Source organism: Carassius carassius, chromosome 1, assembly GCF_963082965.1.
Source record: "Carassius carassius chromosome 1, fCarCar2.1, whole genome shotgun sequence".
Lineage (NCBI taxonomy): Eukaryota > Metazoa > Chordata > Actinopteri > Cypriniformes > Cyprinidae > Carassius > Carassius carassius.
The window spans coordinates 30923178-30943495 of NC_081755.1; the positions used below are offsets into that span (position 1 = coordinate 30923178).

At 40.6% G+C, this 20318-nt stretch overlaps 2 protein-coding genes across 4 annotated transcripts; one reads left to right on the plus strand and one right to left on the minus strand.

Annotated features, from left to right (window-relative positions):
- Positions 1-35: 35 nt before the first annotated feature.
- Positions 36-2443, minus strand: LOC132117461 (17-beta-hydroxysteroid dehydrogenase 14-like). The gene is made up of 9 exons (XM_059526800.1): positions 2003-2443; positions 1880-1918; positions 1676-1779; positions 1252-1318; positions 966-1057; positions 779-883; positions 628-695; positions 392-488; positions 36-317 (listed from the first exon to the last, which is right to left on the minus strand). The coding sequence occupies exons 1-9, from the start codon at positions 2088-2090 to the stop codon at positions 174-176; spliced, it is 804 nt and encodes a 267-aa protein (XP_059382783.1). The 5' UTR covers positions 2091-2443; the 3' UTR covers positions 36-173.
- Positions 2444-4130: 1687 nt separating this feature from the next.
- On the plus strand, positions 4131-20311 carry LOC132145020 (potassium voltage-gated channel subfamily A member 7-like). 3 transcript variants are annotated; one of them, XM_059555722.1, is made up of 4 exons: positions 4131-4376; positions 4621-4763; positions 5572-6287; positions 18658-20311. In XM_059555722.1, exons 3-4 carry the CDS (start codon positions 5601-5603, stop codon positions 19564-19566), a joined length of 1596 nt encoding a protein of 531 aa, XP_059411705.1. In that variant the 5' UTR covers positions 4131-4376; positions 4621-4763; positions 5572-5600; the 3' UTR covers positions 19567-20311. The 3 variants fall into 3 exon arrangements, with proteins under 3 accessions (XP_059411705.1, XP_059411686.1, XP_059411697.1); XM_059555703.1 differs by lacking the exon at positions 4621-4763; XM_059555714.1 differs by lacking the exon at positions 4621-4763 and having other exon boundaries at positions 4131-4312.
- The last annotated feature ends 7 nt before the right edge of the window (positions 20312-20318 follow it).

The window sequence follows — 20318 nt, forward strand, 5'->3', positions numbered from 1 at the left end:
TTAATATGAAACTTAACTGCATTCTGCAGTGATTAAAAAAAAAATTGGTTACACTGAGAACTAGTTACACTGAGAACACAAATAGTGGCACTGAAAAGCAGCATGAAACAAGCTGTCTGAAATGAAAAATTATGCCCTGTTATCATTTCATGGGCCTTTCCATCACTGTCCGGTTATGGAATTTGGCTTTTGAAGCCGTAGTTCAGTTCAGCCCCTCCACTCAGAAACAAATCTATCCCAGTACAGAAAGTGGCATCAGCTGCCAAAAAGAGGGCCGCTAATCCGCTCTCATTCTCCGTTCCCATTCGACCAATCAGCTGTTGAGTAGAAATATGTTACTAGAATATATTCAGCAGAACAGCATTGCATAATCAACCTTATGAACACCTACCTGAGCATTTTCTCCCCCCTTAACAGTGGCAGCAGCATCTTCTGTGCGGCCGGCAAGCTCCTCCCACAGAGGCGTCATTATATTGCTTGGAGAGATGCTATAAAAGAGTTTGAATGTTAATAAACAGCATGTTCACAGATGGAAATTAAATTGGATCTGAACAAGAGAAAATCCTATATACTTTAGATATAAATAAAGAAGTAAGGGACAGCTTAGATGTTAGCAGGATCACTCACCAGTTCACTCTCACTTGATAGCGACTCTCATCCACAGCCATTGCTTTAGTCATGGCGGTGATCGCCCCCTTGTGTATATATGTGAGCATTACTGTTACTTCCAACTTCAAGATGATCAAGGAAAGCACCCAGGACAAGCAGAGAAACTCACCTTGGTTGCCACATAAGGAGCAGCATCTTTCTGACCTATTGAGGCCACAAGGCTGGACAAATTGATGATGTTTCCTTGTGTTTTACGCAGATAAGGCAGTGCATACTGCCCCGGGGTAATGGAAAGAGGTTAAAAAAAAAGTTGTTTTGCACAAGAGACTCAAGTTTTTTTTACATCACTTCCTTACCTTTGAAGTAAGGAAGTAACTGATGAGGTTCAGATCAAGCAGGTCTCTAAACTCTTCTGCTGTGGTTTCATCTGTGGTCTTGTGAGGGGGGTCTGACGGGATTTTATATACAGAAAACTGTTTATTTATTAATTTATTAGACAATTTATTTATTATTATAAATACTTTTTCTCCAAATAAGTCCAAAAGTCCCTTGTTAAAATAAAGAGTGTAGAACAAATAAAGAAGTTTAAATTACAAAAAAAAAAAAAAAACATAACAAAGGGTGAATAAAACTTTGACTTACGCCAGCCAGCGTTGTTCACCAAACAGTCTATTTGTCCAAACCTCTCGACTGTCACATTGATTAATCGCTTCAAGATGATATATGACAATCAAATTAGTGAAACAATACATTTTGAACTATACGACACACATTAGTTTTGAAAAAGTCCTTATGCATCATGTAAATGTAACCTACATTGTAATTATACTTATTTTTAAAAGCTTAACCCACAAAAAAAGCACAAAAATCGTTATATTTTATATTACTGATATCAAGTTTTACATGCAACCCTTTTAAAAAAAGAAAAAAACATAAAAGTTGAACTTCTAGTTAATTATTAGCTAAGTGTTACTATTATTTTATACATTTCATCTGCATTATGTATTTGCTCTTATGTAAATACAAGTTTAAGAAGCAAAAATAAAGGAGTAAGACGGTGTGTTACCTTGATGTCGTCCTCTTTTGTCACATCACATGACACAAACGTGCATGATCCCAGTCCTTCCTTGTTCAGCACAGACTCGAGAGACTGGCCTGCTGACCACTCAGCTGACAATCGTAAAAAAGAAAGAAAGAAAGAAGGAAACGTTATTGCATTTATTGGCGAATGAGCTGTACAGTCGAAAGGCTATTTAAATCAATCACATACTCTCTTGTGCGCAGAACACAACTTTGGCTCCGTTTTGCACTGCAAAGCAAACACGAAATTAATTTGACTTACTCCCTTTACTTCCGATAACTGAGTGGAAAGATAAATATGATAGACCCTTACCAAACACTTTAACGATGCCCCTTCCAATGCCTCTAGTGCCTCCAGTAACGATGACAACTTTGTTGACATAACGCTGCGCACAAGCCATATGTTACAAGCTACGATAAACGTTCACTTGTGCAGCAAAAGTAAATAATGTAAACTTTCTGCAAAGGCTGACAGAGTCTGCTCGAGTAAGAGGTTTCTAGTGTAATCAAATCATCTGATAGAGAAGTGGTAGTAACCGATCGTGTGTGTGTGTGTCAACTAGAGATGATAGCTTCCTGGACGAATCGATATTTTGAAGTTATTTTAGTAACTTGATGAACCGGTTCGCTGAGTCCGACTGGATCGTCTGAAATATGATCCTATCCCGGTCTCCCAGCTGTTCCTGAGTCAACAGCGCTGCTCCTGCAGGTGCTCCAGCGGACTGAACTGAGAACAGATGTCTCTGTAACATATCTGACGTGCAGAACCGCTGGAGAAAACTGAGCATGCGTGATGGAGTGTGTGACGTTTGCAAAGCAGCTGTATTTTGTAACACACTTTTTAAATTATTATTATTATTATTTTATAATTTATATACTTTGTCCCAACAGATATTACTTAGTAAAAAAAAAAAAAACCTTAAACACAACCAATATAAATATTTCCACAGAAATCATCCGTGCATATCCTTCTGACTGAACTAGAGTTGCACAAACGAGTCAAGAGTCACTCTATGAACTACAGACATGCGTGGATCGAGGACTTGAATGAGAAACGAAATGCAATTTTCTTTTGGGTTCTCATGAATTTTGCAATAAGGTTAGTTTTTATATGCGTTAGACTTGTAAAAAATGATATGCGTTTACATATCATTCATGTATTTGGGGCTTTGAAAAACTTGAATGAGTTACTATTAGGCCAAAAGCGAAGAACACGTGGACTTACGCCACCCAGCGTTGTTTACAAAACAGTCTGTTTGTCCAAAGTTGTCAATAATTTACACTGATGATAATACATTTAAAACTATGTGACATACATATCATGAAATTAAAAGTACTACATCACCATTCAAATTATTTTAAACTTAAAGCAATAATTTTTTTTATTCACAAAATAGCAAAAAAAAAAAAAAAACCTTAGATGTTATTAGTGATCTCAGTTTTAATATGAAAATGGTTTTAATATTCAAACCTATATTTAATATTCAAACTAAATCCTAAAACCACAAAATGATAAACTGCTATAGCTTTTTCACATCTATGTAATTGTTTTATTCTTCTAGACCTACTCTTCCTTCTCCTCCTACTACTACTAATTATAATAATAATAAGGATTATTGTAATAATTATAACAATTATTATTTTATATTTGTATTATTATTTGATGGATTAACATGTAAATCAGCTATGAACTTACACATTTTACACTATTTTTTAATTATTATTTTTATTTTATGTATTAGTCAGGTTCATTGAAACAAACAGTCCAAGAGAACTAGTTTGCAGGGGATGGGGGAATCAGATTCCCCAGAGTGTCAACAGAAACGTCACAGGTTATGGTTCTTGTAGTTTTGGGTGTTGCTAAGAAGGTAAGAACTGAACTGGAAAAAAAGAAAATAAAAAACCTATATAATAATATAGTAACCTTTGTTCTATAAAGAAATAATTTCTGTAAGGAATGATTAAACATTATTTGTTATATTAACTGAGATTGGAATATCTGTAGAATACTGGAATTTTTTGATTCATATAGACTATTTTAATGAACTACAAAAGAAATACACAAGTGACTTGGAAACCTTTATTTATTTATTTATTTATTTATTTATTTTTTTTTTTTGTGAAAAATCATTATACACTTTTCAATATAAAAAGAACCCCAGTTTATGTCATTAGTCTGAAAAAAAAAAATTAGGAATTTTTGTTTTATGTATAATTAATTATTTGTTGGCAGAAATGCTGGGTTGGGATGAAACACAAAAATAGCAAAAACCTGTTATGCATACATGAAAAAAAAGCAAAATGATATAAAAAAGAGATAAATGAAATAGACAGGCATTTTAAGGTGCTGGTGCTGGTGTGACGATGTTTGGGACAGTGCGCTGATGAGGGGACGAGGGGCTCTGGATTGAATTTCAGCATGACAGCATTCCCCAGCGCTGCGGTGAGTGTGAGAGGGAGTGAAGACAGTGACCTACAAACAGCCTCAAGAATCTGTAGGCTACTGCACTGACCAAGGCCAGGACAGAGTTTGTGGTTCAGGGTACAGGAGAAAACACCTCCTGTTGGACTCGTAGGCTGTAGACCGTCTGGCAGTAGATACACAGCTCATGGTGTGGTGCAGGTAGGGAAGAAACACGAATAGCGTGGGGTAACTATTCTGGATTTACGGACACTAGTGGCAGAGGGTAAGTGGAGGGACAAACAAGGCGCCTTCTCAGAAACTTTTCAGAGACTCAGACCTTTATATTTCTTATACTACATTTCAGAATTTTGGGAGATATTTCCTCGCAAGGGATTGTGAAGTTTTTGTTGAACATTTTTCACCCCTTAACTTTACTTAAGTCTTGTTTTATACTTGAGTTCAGTTTGTTGCTGTCTTCATATAAACTGTCTCTCTTAACTTTTTATTTTATTTTATTTGTCTGAAAGTCTTGTAGTCTTATTCTCGTGGTGAGGGTCAAAGTGGTAATGGATCTGTCTGCAGGAGTCAACACAGGGTTCGGACAGAGTACATGAAATGTTTGTATATGATTTCATGGAACAGCAGGAGAAGTTTCTGCAGAGGAATTTAAGTATGGATACTATCTTTAGTTACATAACTGGAACATGACTGTATACATTTACCAAATTCTTGTTGTGGAGCAGTTTATTTATCTGTTACACATTTCAATTAAACATTTTATTACTTGGAAAATAGATAAAAGTACTTTGTATTATACACTTGCTTTTATTTTAATATATTAAATACAATTGCATTACATATACTCTGTTAAAATGATTTTGATGTACAGTAAATGAAAAAAAATACTGGAGCATACAAGAAAGTACTATTTCAGTCTTTCTACTTAAAAAAATTCAACATGTTATTTGTTGTTTGTATTTCTAATTATTTGCATTTTTTTGCAATTTCTGAGTGTAATGTAATTAACAAAGTGTAATTAAGTTTAAATTTTTAAATTACATTTAATTTGAAGATGCATCACATATATTTTAGATTTTTTTGTTATTCTATAATAATTGCATTATAAAAAAAAATGTCCACACCTTGAATTGACATAGTTGTACACAATTATTATGGAATGATATAATGCTGAAATATATACATAATATTGGCTTATTTGAATAATAAATAATTAGACAGAATAGCAAATAAGTGTAAAATAATTTAACAATTGAAAATCTTTACTTAATATTTAATTAAAATAAACCAAATATATCTGTAATCAGAAAATGTATTTACAAGACTTTCAGGGACACTCGAAGAAATGTCCACTTCTGTTAGTGTTACAGTGGTCTAGTACCATTTATAGGTTTCTACAAACCTTTAACTCCTGGGTTCATGCTTGGCTGAAATGACTGTGTTTCTATCCAATATAACAGACTGAGTGAACAAGAAAAAAGAAGAAGAGATGGACAAAGGAGGAGGAGGAGGATCGGATGGGGAAATGGAGGTCAAAAAAGAAGCAGAGGAAGAGATCAGTGAAAGTGACAAGAAGCTCAAGGACCAGCTCAACAAGGCAGAAAAGGGAGACAATGAGAAGGGTGAGAGTAAGAGAGAGAGTCAACGATCTGGTTCAATGTGGAGAGGAGGCTGGGCGCTGTCTGAACGTCTGGCCATCAATGTGTCAGGCATGCGCTACGAGACACAGATTCGAACCCTGGCCCAGTTTCCCGACTCTCTGCTTGGAGACCCTCAGCGCCGCCTGCGCTACTTTGACCCACTCCGCAACGAGATCTTCCTGGACCGCAATCGATTCTGCTTTGATGCCATCCTTTACTTCTATCAGTCTGGAGGTCGGTTACGGCGGCCTGCCAATGTGCCTCTGGACGTCTTCATGGATGAACTGCGCTTTTATGAGCTGGGAGAGGATATCATGGCTCGCTTCAAAGAGGATGAGGGCTTCCCCAAGGAGGAGCCTCGACCCCTGCCAGACAATGAGATCCAGCGCAAGCTGTGGATGCTCTTTGAGCACCCCGAGTCCTCTGGAGGCGCCCGCATCATCGCCATCATCAGCGTGATGGTGATCGTGGTCTCTATCCTCATCTTCTGTTTGGAGACGCTGCCTGACTTCAGAGTAGAGAAGGAGCTGAGAGAGGTGAGAGGTCAACGTTACAGTGTCTGACTCAACATGATTTACAGTACTGTGTGACACACATAGTTGAATGATACTAAACACTAGCAAGTTGTTGTCAGTTGATATTACCATACAGAAAATGCAGGATTTTTTTTTTTTCATTAGAGTAGACATAATGCACAAAACACGAAATTTTAGCAACAACCTCAAGCAAAGCCAGAGCAATAAGAAAGAATGTTAGAAGGGCTCTTAGCATGAAGCAGATGGATTCCTGAGCATATAAAGATGAATGAGCATAAATTAAAAAGTATTGTATTACTCAGCATGAAATGGAAATTCTCTTTGCTAAGTATGTTATTAACAATGCATGTTGTTGATCTTATTATGTACGATTTATCCATCTTTCTTGTTTTTCTTTTTTTCTGACTTCATAAATTTTAATCAAATTTAATAACTTGATCTTCTGTTGAAACTAAATCTGATGTACTTCCCCAATAATTAAAGGGATAGTTCACCTAAAAAACAAACTTATCCCTTTAATGATTTACCCTCAAGCCATCCTAGGTCTGTATGACTTTCAGAGTAATACAATTGGAGTTATGTTAAAAAATATATATATATCCTGGCTCTTCCAAGCATTATATTGGCTGTGAATGGGTGAAAATAAAGCAAAATAAAGTGCATGAATCCATCATAAAAAGTGCTCCACATGGCTCTGGGGGTATTTAATAAAGGCCTCCTGAAGTGAATTGATGCATTTTTGTAAGAAAAATATCCATAATTAAAACTTTATAAACCATAATCTCTAACGTCAGCTTACTGTCGTATGTGTGTTTACCAAAGAGTGGCGTTCATTTTTTAAGACATTTTCATCAGGACATTTTTTAATATAATTCTGATTGTCATACACCTTGGATGGCTTGAGGGCAAGTAATTCATGGGGTAATTTTCATTTTTGGGTGAACATAGATCCCGTCTCTTTTTATAACCATCCTCTTTAAGACCCACCTTCATCCAATCAACAACCGATGGACAAAACTAAGTCCCCACCCCACATTTTTTTTTTTTTTTTCATTTCAATATTCTGTTTAAATAGATGTATATCATAATACTGTATATAAGTAAGGGTCTGTTGCTACTTCCATGCTACAACTTTAATACATTACATTATTTATTATATTTTTGTTTTAAGTTTAAATAGCTATCAATAACCATTTTAAATATCAATTTAAAGTGTATACGTGTGATGTCACATTTGCTGTTTTAAATGTAATCCACATGATTGGGAAGTTGACAGATATCGCAGCAGTTTTAAGTTTTAAGTTGCTCATGCAGATTTGATCTGTTTTGACCAGCAGAAAGCTGCTTCATTTGAAAGTGACTTCTATTTGATCCGTGCTTATTTCTATTGATAATAAAGACTTTTTTGCCAGTCAAATTTTGTAAATGTGCCTGCACCCTATAAAATATTCTCTATGTATTTGCCATCCAAAATATTATGAAAAACAATGTACAAATGTCTCCGGTAAGACAAACTTATCCAAGTAGTGTGCTGTGTAAATGTACATTGCATACTGAATTTCTGTCTAAGGTAAAAACAATGTTTAATTCTAAATGATAACTATTATGAGCACAGAGGCATTCTTACTGACTATGCGCCTATACAGATTCACATGCAAATATAAAAATGCGTACACATTTCAAATCACACATAATAATAGGATAAGTTTAAAAGTTTGAGAAGTTGCATTAAAAAAAAGAAAACACACATGAAAAGTTCAGAAGCAGTGTAGGGTTATTGATGGGATTATTTTAGACGTGTCGTTAAATCTGATACACAGATTGGAAGCAGAGACTCTGGGGGGGTTGGTAAACAGTCAAGTGACGTGTCCGTGGAGAGATCGGCTCACACAGATAGAAAAAATGGAAAAGAGATGAGAGATGACAGGTGATAGTATGAAAGAGTGCCTGTGCTTGATTGAGAGAGAGAAAATAGAGAGACGCAGGGCGGGTTAGGAGCAATGAGGGAAAGTTAGTAAAGAGTATCAAATTAGTTTCCCAGCAGCGCCCCAACTGCTTCGGCACAAGACCGCAACCTCCACATGCTGCCAAATCAGCTCAGTAATTCTGCATGGATCAGACAGTCAACGAGCAGTAAAGCTTGTGAGAGAGAGATTGTACATTCTCAAGTTTAACCTTAGAGATCTGAGGTGTTATTTTTAGAGTAAGGACAACCCTTCAGAGCATATCAACGCAGATACAGGATCTTGTATTAATAAAAAGACCTTGAACGCTGAAATAGGAATGGAAACACACTTTCACAACATCCTATGATGACTTTAGCAAAATCTAAATGAGCACTACGATAGGGAACACTTAATAATAGCCCGACATGAGATCACACACACCAAACGTGCATACAAACTCACATCTCACATGTCATTTTTGAATCTTCTATCTTGCGATTCATAAATCTGTTTTCCATGCAAACACGTGCTTAGCTTTGAGTTATGACTGGAAATTCAAGTAAGGCTATACGTGTTTATGGATATGTATTTGAAAATACCCCTACTCTGGTTACCTCTTACATACTGATGTGGTTTGTGCTCGTGTACACATTAGAGTAAGTCATTTTTTAATGGAGTCAGTGTGATAAAGAGCAAAAATGACTGACATTTGAGTGAAAAGTCATGTTCTGTGACCCTAAAAGCAGAATGGGACATTCAACCTCACTCAAGAAGTGGGTGTCAAATGGGCAACCAAATAGTTTCAGTCAGGCTCTTGTTAGGCAAAACATGTTTGGTCTCAAGAGAAGTTTCAGAAATGATCTTTCTATATTGAACAGTTATCTTAACTTAAAGGGTTAGTTCACCCAAAAATGAAAATTTGTCCATGTTTTACACACCTTCGAAGCATCCTAGGTGTATGTGACTTTCTTCTTTTAGATGTATCCATTTGGAGTTATATAAAAAATTTTCCTTGCTCTTCCAAGCCTTTCAATAGGGGTAAATGGATGTTCGTTATCAACAGTTCCAAAGACGTGAAATAAAGTGCGCGAATCTGTAATAAAACGTCCCTCACATGGCTCCGGGGGGTGAATAAAGTCCCCCTGTAGCGAATCCATGTGTTTTTGTAAGATAAATATCCAGATTTCAAATGTAATAAAAAGACTTCTCACTTCTGCTGACTTTTGGGACATAGAACGTTTCGAGCTATTTTAATCTTCCGGGTTTAAAATCTATATCGTGTTGACGTCACAATTTTTTACGTGCCAATGGTCTATACTAGTATCAATGACGCTTCGGTGTCTATTAAATTATTCATGAGACTGTGTGTTCTTATCCTATGAGAAGATGCTTCACTTAATTATTCACAACAGCCTGCACTGATTTGCTATGACAGACAGTGAGATCACGTACATTAACTGAGAGAAACATTCATGCATCGAAGGAGAGTGTGTGTTTCTGTTTTGTAATAAGAGTTCGACACAAACATAATTCATTTAGTAGTGTAACCATTATTACAGCTCCATGACCCAACCCATCGAAAGGCTTATATAAACACCACAGAATAAGCTTTAAAAGTTATTAGAGGTTCAAAATGTTTTTGATGCAGAGTGCAAATGGCTGTGCTTTTATTTGTGTTTTTAACTCAAAGGGAGCGAGGTGAAACTGTCTTCTTTTATTTTTCTGGCGGTTACAGGTCAGCGTTGAGGTGTATACCGCCACCTATATTGGAGTGTGCAACATCATGACTTCATGGTGATCTTAAATTATTCTAATTAAACCACTTTCTTGCAAAAAAAAAATAAAAAATCAATAATAATGTAACCCAGTGGCAATACAGGGTTAAAATTACTTTAAAATTGTATTAAAATAGTGTAATATCACTTTAAAAAAAATCTGCCAAAATAGCTTAATATCCCTTTAAAAGAAAAAAAACAGCCAAAATAGTGTAATATCCCTTAAGAAGAAATCAGCCAATCAGGAGTGATAGTTCCTCCCCTAGCTGAACATGATTGACAGGACACGAGGAAAATTGTGTGATTCAACCATGCGCGCGAGTATGTGAGAGAAAGAGAGAAGACGAACACGATTGATGGCGACGGGAAACGAGAGGATATTTACAGATATAAAGTTAACAGAGTGATAAAAGTGAGTGTATTAGCAAGCTAAAGAACCAACACAGAAGACAAAATAAGGGGGAGCAACCGAGAGTTGGGAAAACTCAGTTCCCTATCAAGGGAACGAGACACTGCGTCCTCTGAGGGGACACTATGGGGAACACCTCGTCGTGACCCGTGTCTGAATCATACTTTGAAAAATGCCAACGTGTTGGCCGGCGACAGCCTCTGACGTCGCTACCGGCGCGACTATAAATACGCGCCTGTAGGACCCGTCACTTTATCTTCTTCGTCTTCATTGACTGTTTTGTTTGAAGCGTGCATCTGAGAAACGGTAAGAGCAATCTATTGTTGTTATCATCATGGCTTCCACTAGCAAGGCGTTTAGACAGTGTGTGCATCCGTGTCAGCGTTATCTGACACCCGATGACACACACACTCTTTGCGTCTCTTGTTTGGGCGAAGAGCACGCGCGCGATGTCCTTGAGGGGGCGATCTGCGTGCACTGCGAGCGTTTTTCTGTAAGAAAGCTCCGCTCTCGTTTGTCTCTCTTTTTGAGGAAAGAGGGACAGCCATCTGTATCCCACGGCTCAGGACCCGCCGTTGCCGAGGCACAGAGCAAAATGAGCTCGTGGGGATCAAAGATGGATCTCGCTGAGGAGTGTAGAGAGGGACTTTCCCTTTCACATTCTCCGGCGGCGAACGAGAGTGAACTTCGGGAGGAAGCTGCGTTATCATTAACCCATTCTGACACTGAAGTTAGTACTCTGCTGGGTTCTACCCAGAAAGAGCAGGAGATGTTTGAGAGTGGCGAAGAAGCTGAGGCTGAGCCTTCTCAATCCTCCTGCCCTGCGTATGAAGAGCTGTTAGAGGTTATGGATCGCGCCACGGCAAAATTAGATTTGCCATGGAAGCGTGCCAGAAAGGTAATGTCACGAGGTCTCCTCGATGAGCGTTATTTGTCTGGCCATTTTTAATGGCCATGGGGTTTCTTCTCGATGCTCCGGTCTCGCCTTCTGAGCTTTTCGGTACCTCCGTCGAGATGGTGGTCGAAAAGTTCAGGGAGGCAAGGGCGCGCTCAGCTGCTTTTAAATCCTTCTTTCCACGAAGGTCCAGGTCCGAGCCCGAACAACAAAGGGGTCCTGGCCCATCTCGATCTGAGGATCGTAGACGGGCGCAGAAGGCTAGTGTCGCGGCTCGCGCTCCTCCCCCGCCTAAGGGCAGGGGCAAGAGGAACCACGGGTCACGGAGAGGTAAGCAGGGTCTGAGGGACGTGATTCAGACGAGGCAGCGTCCTCGCCTGGGTCAGAGCGGTAGAAAGACCTAGTAGCTCCGGATGTTTTTAACCTCTGTTTTAACCTCTGTTTTGTCCTCCCCTGCCTAATTCCCCTGTAGCCACCAGCTCTCCACCTGATCAAGGTTAGGTGGACAGTCTCTCACATAACAGTCTCCTTCCTGGACCTATGATGTTTTGGTTGGTTCTATGTTCATAGTAACCGCCTTACTGACGGTCCGGACCAGAAGGGGGCGCCCCGCGAGCAGGACTCCAGTACAGGAGGGTGGGTGAGTACGTTTACCTGTTTATGGATGTTATGTTGCTGGTGGTTATATGTCTACTAACAATCTCTGTGAGTTTCCTTTACAGTGCTCTGGAAATAGCTAGGTGGCCAAGATCACAGGCTTTTGGTAGGCGGCCGCACCGCGTGGGTTCCGCCCCCCCGGGGTGCGACACCCACCGCGGAGTGAGACCCACGCGTGGGAGGCAAACGCTCTGCGGTTGTCCATCCCACACCCCCTCCCGAGGAGCCTGGCTGATCATCAGAATTGGCACAGCACTGCAGGGAATTCCATAGATGTCCGGCCAGGTCACCCTGAGGGGCCGCCTGGCCGCTTGGCGCATCCGGGGAGGTGGTGGTTATGGAGTCCTCTGTATGTACTGCCTCAGGTGATGCTCCCCTCGCTTGAGGGTTGGAGCTCACCTCTCCCGTGTGATCCAGCGCCTCTGCGATGCTTGGGAACCTTTCTGTACACACGCTAAGCCTGTGTACTTTCTCAAAACCACATGGTGGTCAGTGTGCACGTGAACACTTTGCACACTGTCTGAAATCCACGTAAGTGGTAAGTGTGCACGCATGACTTTGCGCACTTTCTAAAATCCTTTACGGTAGGGGTTACGTGCTCCGCTTCATTCCCTTTCTTAAGATGATTAGCCCTGGGTTCCATGGGCTTCATTCAGCCAGTGTGTATTTGCTATACACCTCAAGCATCGGTTCCCTCAACATGAGGGGCTGGGTGGACTCCCACATATTGTGGTTATCAGGTAGTAGGCTTCATCAGGCCTCTCTGATGGTGAGCTCCCACATACTGTGGTTGCCAGGTAGTAGGCCTCACCAGGCCTCCCTGGAGATTTAGCTCCCACATACTGTGCGTCTCCACTAAATAGCATATTGTGGTTTTCATATAGTAGTCTTCACCAGGTCTCTCTGAAGGCGAGCTCCCACATTCTGTGGTTGCCAGGTAGTAGGCCTCACCAGGCCTCCCTGGAGATTTAGCTCCCACATACTGTGCGTTTCCACTAAATAGCATATTGTGGTTTTCAGATAGTAGGCTTCACCAGGTCTCTCTGAAGGCGAGCTCCCACATACTGTGGTTGCCAGGTAGTAGGCCTCACCAGGCCTCCCTGGAGATTTAGCTCCCACATACTGTGGGTTCCACTAAATAGCATATTGTGGTTTTCAGATAGTAGGCTTCACCAGGTCTCTCTGAAGGCGAGCTCCCACATACTGTGGTTGCCAGGTAGTAGGCCTCACCAGGCCTCCCTGGAGATTTAGCTCCCACATACTGTGCGTTTCCACTAAATAGCATATTGTGGTTTTCAGATAGTAGGCTTCACCAGGTCTCTCTGAAGGCAAGATCCCACATACTGTGGTTGCCAGGTAGTAGGCCTCACCAGGCTTCCCTGGAGATTTAGCTCCCACATACTGTGCGTTTCCACTAAAAAGCGAGCTCCCACAGTTTGTGGTTGTCAGGTAGTAGGCCTCACCAGGCCTCCCTGGAGTCGAGTTCCATATTACTCTCAGTTTCCACTTGAGGTGGTTATCTGGTAACAGGTAGTAGGCCTCTCTAGGCCTCTCTGTAGGTGAACTCCCACATATTGTGGTTATCAGGTAGCAGGATTCACAGGTCTCACTGAATATGAGCTCCCACATACTGTGGTTGTCAGGTAACCTTTCAGTACACACGCTAAGCCTGTGTACTTTCTCAAAACCACATGGTGGTCAGTGTGCACGTTAACGCTTTGCGCACTGTCTGAAATCCACGTAAAGTGGTAAGTCTGCACGCAAGACTCTGCGCACTTTCTGAAATCCACGTAAAGTGGTAAGTGTGCACGCAAGATTCTGCACACTTTCTAAAATCCTGTACGGTAAGGGTTACGCGCTCCGCTTCGTTCCCTTTCTTGAGATGATTAGCCCCGGTGTTCCTTGGGCTTCATCCAACTGGTGTGTACTTATTGTACACCTCAAGCCCCCTCAACATGGGGGGCTGTGTGGGCAATTCTCGCGGTAGTTTAGCAGTGCTCCCCTTTTCTGAAAGGGTCACCTATAAGCATGCTGCTCGGAGCTCGGAGTCCTCCTCTCTTGGGGGACTGATTCTCGGTTCTATCAGAGCGCTCCAGTACTACATACTGTTTTGAGACGCACTGTGAGAGCAGACATCCTGCTGAGGCAGGGGCTGAGGCTCGGGGAATGGCGCCTTCACACCAAGGTGTTGAGGCAGAGTTAGAGAGGTTGGCCAGACTTGAGTGGATCGGTTTTGCGGCCCGAGAGAGCATCGCACTATCCCCTCTGGCTTCCTCTGACTCATCCAGCTCCATTGGGGGCTGGACGCCATGGTACAGGTGTGGCCGAGGCTTCATCTGTACGTTCCGTCCTCCAATTGCTCTGTTCCCGGGCCATTCCATCTACGAGCTGCTCTATCAGAGTTCCACGAGAGCCCCTCCTTAGAACAGAATTTGTAAATCCATGTTATGGTAAGTGTGCACGTGAAGTCTTTGCACACTTTCTGAAATCCACACTGTGGTAAGTTCGCACGCTAGTACTCTGCGTTCTTTCTAAAACCCTATATGGTAAGGGCTTCACGCTGCTGCTTCGTGCCCTTTCTTGAGTCGGTTTAAGCCCCGTTCATCTTGGGCACCACTCCACCTAGGTATCCTCTGATACCTATCTAGAACAGGGCGCCGCTACTAGAGTACTGTTGGGACAGCTCTTTCGGCAAGTTTTTGCGAAAGCTAGCAGTAGCCCCTGTGTGACAGGCAAAGACTTGGTAGAGGAAAGTGCCAGGCTCTTAGCCGTATACCTTTAAAGGAGTCTTTTGTGATTCCAAGCCTTCAGCTCTCCCCCCGGGCCAGGGCCCTACAGGTAAGTTGGGTATGTAGCTTAGGCCTTTGGCCGTAAGGGATAATGTCATAGACAGCCGTCGAACCGTCCCAGGGGCGACTCCCGGTGAAGCGGTAGAGTTGGTACTTAGTGTTTGCCATGATTCTGGTCTGCACTCCCCTCAGCATGGCGGCGTGGGTATACTGTTCCCCATAGTGTCCCCTCAGGACGCAGTTCGAAGTTCCCTTGATAGGGAACGTCTCGGGTTACAAATGTAACCATGGTTCCCTGAGAGGGAATGAGACACTGCGTCCTCTAGCTCCCTGCCATGCTTCGGACGCAAGCTTCACGAAGAAGATAAAGTGACGGGTCCTACTGGGTCCTACCGTATTTATAGTCGCGCCGGTAGCGACGTCAGAGGCTGTCGCCGGCCAACACATTGGCGTTTTTTCAAGGTATGCATCAGACACGGGTCACGACGAGGTGTTCCCCATAGTGTCCCCTCAGAGGACGCAGTGTCTCGTTCCCTCTCAGGGAACCATGGTTACATTTGTAACCTGAGACGTTTTCCACCTGTATTTGTCTCGGTAAGCTAGTGAACTGCATGATGTTAATATTGCTTGCTAACTGTGATACAAAGTTTACAAAGAGTACAGAAATAGTAAGCTGATATTTAAGTTACCTGAACACAGCTGTTTTTATGTTCATTTGTTTTGTTTTAAGGAATAGCTGAGTGAATTACACAGCATTTCTATTGAAGGGAATGTTATAAAAAATACTATATGGTTTCTATGATGATTTTATTTTAATGTTGTGAGTGGAAATGTTAAATTTGAATGTTTAAATTCTGCTTTGAGTAGATAAAACATTTTGTTTTAAAAAGGGTACTCAAATTAGAGTATTAAAGGCAGGGTAGGTAATACATGTATAAACAACTTTCTTCCAAATTTGTTTAAACTTTCTATATATATCAATGCATAATTAAAATGTAAGTACTCTGATAAAAAGAGTATAAAAATCGAGTGAATCTAGACCGTTTAATCTGTATTAAACACAGCTCATTATTTCCATTTCGGGACGAAACATAGGATTGGCTTAGGCGACTGTCACTCTCTCGCAACCATGGCAACCACCCTTTTGCCACACATGACCTGCCCACTTGCGCGTGCACGTTTGATTTGAGGAATTCAACAGGCACGGATCCTAGGAATACCAAAACAATGACAGAGAAACAGCAAGCAAAATTCACAGTACCAGCCTATGCAGTTAGTGAAGGCAAACCAGGCAAAAAAAGGAAGACCGTAACAGTACAAGAAAAGGCAATGAACAAAAAGTATTTGGATAAACAAAGAAATAAAACGCGAGTTAATATCGGCGTGGCTTTCCAGCGATGGCGAGAACTGAGGGAACTCAAGGGGCTTAAAAGTGACTCCTTGATGGCTTTATTTCTGCTGGACAGGTAAATCTTTTTTTTTGTATTTTGATCATACATATTTTTTTCATGAAGCATGTGTCATTAGCACACATAGCTGCGTAATATAGCTAACATAACATTACTTAGCGAGCCGTAGTAGAGGCTTTGGAAGGAGCCCAGAAGGGAGGGGGTGGAGTGAATGGAAATAATGAGCTGTCTTTAAAACAGTCGTGAGAGGTCTACAGTCAATCGATTTTTATACTTTCTTTTTCAGAGTACTTACATTTTAATTATGTATTGATATATAAATAAAGTTTAAACAAATTTGGAAAAAAAGTTTTTTATACATTTTTTACCTACCCTGCCTTTAATATTGCAACTACAGCTATGTGTTGCAACCTAACTTATGTAGAGCCTGATTGTTTACAGTTTTTCTCTAATCCAGGGATATAAGAGTATGCCATTTTTGTTGATTTATTATCAGCTGTTATTAATTAAGTATAAGGTTGTGTATGTCATATTCTAGAAATTGAGTTGAGATTTGAAGTTGAACTAAAGTGTGATAAATAGGCCTGAACATGTGATCATTTAGTATTATGCAGCATATGATTCTTAATGCTACATGGTTGTTATGCTTTATTATGACTGTTGTACAACATATATAGAACATTATTTTAAATTTCCTGTTTGAAATAAACAGGTCAGGTCTTATGAACAGAGTGAAAACTACTTGGAAGATCCTTCTCTATCGATGGGGAGCCTCCCAGTGTGATCGTGAAGAGACACAGACCAACTCATCGAACGTTTCCCCTGGTGGTAGGAAAGTATCAGTCGCCTGAGCTGGTACCCACTTTCATCCAAGTGCAAACTTCCTTTTAAAAGGAGGAACTGTCACAGAACTGGTGACACACACTTTTGACACCGAACTATTGACAGGATTGATTAATACAGAAAGTGATCACAAAACAGACTTTAACGACTACAAAAGGACAGAATCAGAGACTCATTTATTTTAAAGGGCCCATTTTTTTTTTTCATATGCATGTTATGCAATTGTGTTTCAACTGTTATTTGCAACTTAATGTGAGTAAAGGTTACTGGTTACTACTTACCCGGTCTGATATTTCCTTTTATGGGTACAGTTTATATCACTTAGCTCCTTTCGAACCTAGCACAGTGTAAGCTTACGTTTAGTGTGCATCACGGTTACAATAACTTCAGTCTGATCATTTTTTATTCCTAAAACACTTATAATGTTCCATTTCCTTCCAAATGCATTGTTTGAGTTTTTCCTATTTCTTCTCTGAATTTCCTGCATTTGTTTGCGTGAACCAGATGTTGCTGCAGACTTTATTTCAGTATGGTGATGTATTTCCTTCTTAAACTGAATATTGAGTAGAGGGCGGGCTTTTATATTTGCGTTTCTCCTCTCATCTTTCACTCGCAGCAAACTAACGATTGAAGGTTGTGGTTAAGCAAATTCTTCCCAAAGCCATGGCTCATGCGTCATCAGAGCAGGGGTGCCATTCTGGAGAACAAGCAAATTATCAGATTTTGATTAAAGATTACCAAGACAAATCATTTTTTTTCATAGGATTAACTTGCACGGATTAATTGTTCACCTTAAAACTAACCATGTGAACTAACAAAATAAATATTGTACATTTTGATTTCATGCAGACTTTAATGCTGGGTTCTTTGGGAAGCTGAACAAGGTTATCTTTCCCTCACAACCAAAAATACATGTGTTTGATTTTGTGGTCAAAAACAAAATATCAAATTCTTCTCAAGCAATTCTTGTGCCGACGACTTCTGTAACCCGAACGAAGCACATGCAGTTACTCTCGCTCTTCTTTTATGATGGCATAGAGGGCCATGCTCGTAAAAAAAATTCTGAAACTTATACAAAGCCTGAAGAAGTATATTTAGCACAAAAATACTCCATCATATGTCCAACTTGTTTTTTGAGACTTGGGTCATGTGCGCTGTCACGTATGGGAATTCAACTCTTTAGTAGTGTAAATAAGTCAAAATTCATGAAATAGCATTAGAAATCCCCTTTATATATGAATAACAAGATAGGTTTAAAATTAGTTCTAAATTTAAAAGAATACATACTTCATTAAAAATTTTAAATGTATACATTCAATATATACAGGTTTTACAAATGAGGATGTCCACAAAATGTTATCAGATTTAGCTCACTTCTGGTTACAAATTTATTTCCAAAATTCTAAAATACACACACACATATAGTTGCACAGTAAATTAAAAGTATAAGGTTGTAGCCACAAAGAAAATATTTCAATTACAATATATTGAAAGCACACAAAATAATCTCAATGTAGGCCTTCCTTGAACATGCAAAGTGCACTTCACACTCTAGCTGTGTTTAATATGTTTTTGAATGTCATATGTTTTGATTCCATTTGTGCATCTAATTTCTTATCTTTTTTCTTTACTCTGTATCTTTTGCAGCAAATGGCATACCAGGCTTTCCTTGCCGGAAACAATACCTCGCACATCCCAATGTCCTCTCCCTTCCAAGATCCATTCTTCCTGGTGGAAACCATTTGCATCTGCTGGTTCTCGTTTGAGCTAGTGATGCGTTTCTCCTGCTCTCCCAGTAAGATGTCCTTCTTCAAGGATGTGATGAACATCATAGACTTCTTTGCCATTATTCCCTATTTCGTCACGCTCGGCACGGAGCTGGCCAAGTCTAAGGGAGCGACGCCGTCCATGTCCCTGGCGATCATTAGGGTCATCCGTCTGGTTCGAGTCTTCCGGATCTTCAAGCTTTCTCGCCACTCCAAAGGCCTTCAGATCCTGGGCCAGACGCTGAAGGCCAGCTTGAGGGAGCTGGCGCTGCTTATCTTCTTCCTCTTCATCGGAGTCATCCTGTTCTCCTCGGCAGTGTACTTTGCTGAGGTGGACAACCCGGGAACGGCCTTCACCAGCATCCCAGAAGCCTTCTGGTGGGCCGTGGTCTCAATGACGACAGTGGGGTACGGCGACATGTACCCGATGACGGTGGGCGGAAAGCTGGTGGGCTCCATGTGCGCCATCGCCGGAGTGCTCACCATCTCACTTCCCGTTCCCGTCATCGTTTCCAACTTCAGCTACTTCTACCACCGCGAAACGGAGTGTGTGGACAACCAGGAATATACACATGTCAGCACCTCCCTTTGGGAGGAAGAAGAAGGTGGGGAAGAAGAAGATGCTGAGGAAGGGCCTGGGGAACAGGGAGACTGCGTTCCTCTTGAAGGAGGCACGACCTATAGGGGGATCTGCGCCCCTCTTAATGGGACTCTCCTCGCTGGGCTTTGCACAGGACAGTCCGGAGTGCAAAGTGTAGGGAGCGTTTACCCACTAGTCACCCAAGTCTGAGAGACTGGAGATCAAAGAGGAGGATTGAGAGATGGAGGTGGTCCTGTGCCATGTTTTATGGTACACTGCCTCACTGTCATTCACTGAATATACGTGGATGATGGGAAGGAATAAATGCAAGAAACAAAAAAAGGTTGATGCAGATGTATTATCTTAAGGAAAGGTATGAAGATGTTAAAAAAACAGTGACTTTATATTTATAACACGTCTTTAAACCACCTTCCTAACGTTCCCGGTAACCAAACTTTTTTTGACATCACACCCTCTACACTGAACTTTAAATCAATGAATGAGAATCTATTTTTATCTATTCAGAGAGTGGCATCTCAATGTGTTCAGAAAAATAGTTAAGGATAAGCTGAGCTGTGTTGTGCAATAAAAGCGCTTGCACCTTTGCTTTAAAGATCTTACTGGAACTGTTGACATATTTATTGTCTGACTTATTCGTAGGAAGAAGCGCCATGCGGTGTCATTTAAATGTCATGTATTTTGTCACCCGTGTTGCAGCCATGAATGTGCCAGGGATTTGTGTGTCCCGATGAATGGATAAAGTCTTAAGTATCATTCATCTGGAACAGTTTTGTGTTACTGCTGTTTTGACATTGGTGAAATGCTTGTGTATTCAAAGGCTTTTTAGGAAAATATGTACAGTGATTTACGATGTGTGTGTGCTCCATGAATTGTGTAACGCTGAGTCATGTTTATATACTATTTATAAAAAATTTTAATGACACAAAAATCATAATGAAGTG

What these genes read in the sequence shown, in the direction of transcription:
- LOC132117461 (XM_059526800.1), bottom strand. Translation starts at nt 2,090, where the DNA reads ATGGCTTGTGCGCAGCGTTATGTCAACAAAGTTGTCATCGTTACTGGA. An exon ending in GGGCATCGTTAAAGTGTTTG is followed by an intron (nt 1,919 to 2,002) that starts GTAAGGGTCTAT and finishes TTTGCTTTGCAG; the next exon opens with TGCAAAACGGAGCCAAAGTT. An exon ending in TATCAAGTGAGAGTGAACTG is followed by an intron (nt 489 to 627) that starts GTGAGTGATCCT and finishes ACTCTTTTATAG; the next exon opens with CATCTCTCCAAGCAATATAA.
- LOC132145020 (XM_059555722.1), top strand. Translation starts at nt 5,601, where the DNA reads ATGGACAAAGGAGGAGGAGGAGGATCGGATGGGGAAATGGAGGTCAAA. An exon ending in TAGAGAAGGAGCTGAGAGAG is followed by an intron (nt 6,288 to 18,657) that starts GTGAGAGGTCAA and finishes TATCTTTTGCAG; the next exon opens with CAAATGGCATACCAGGCTTT.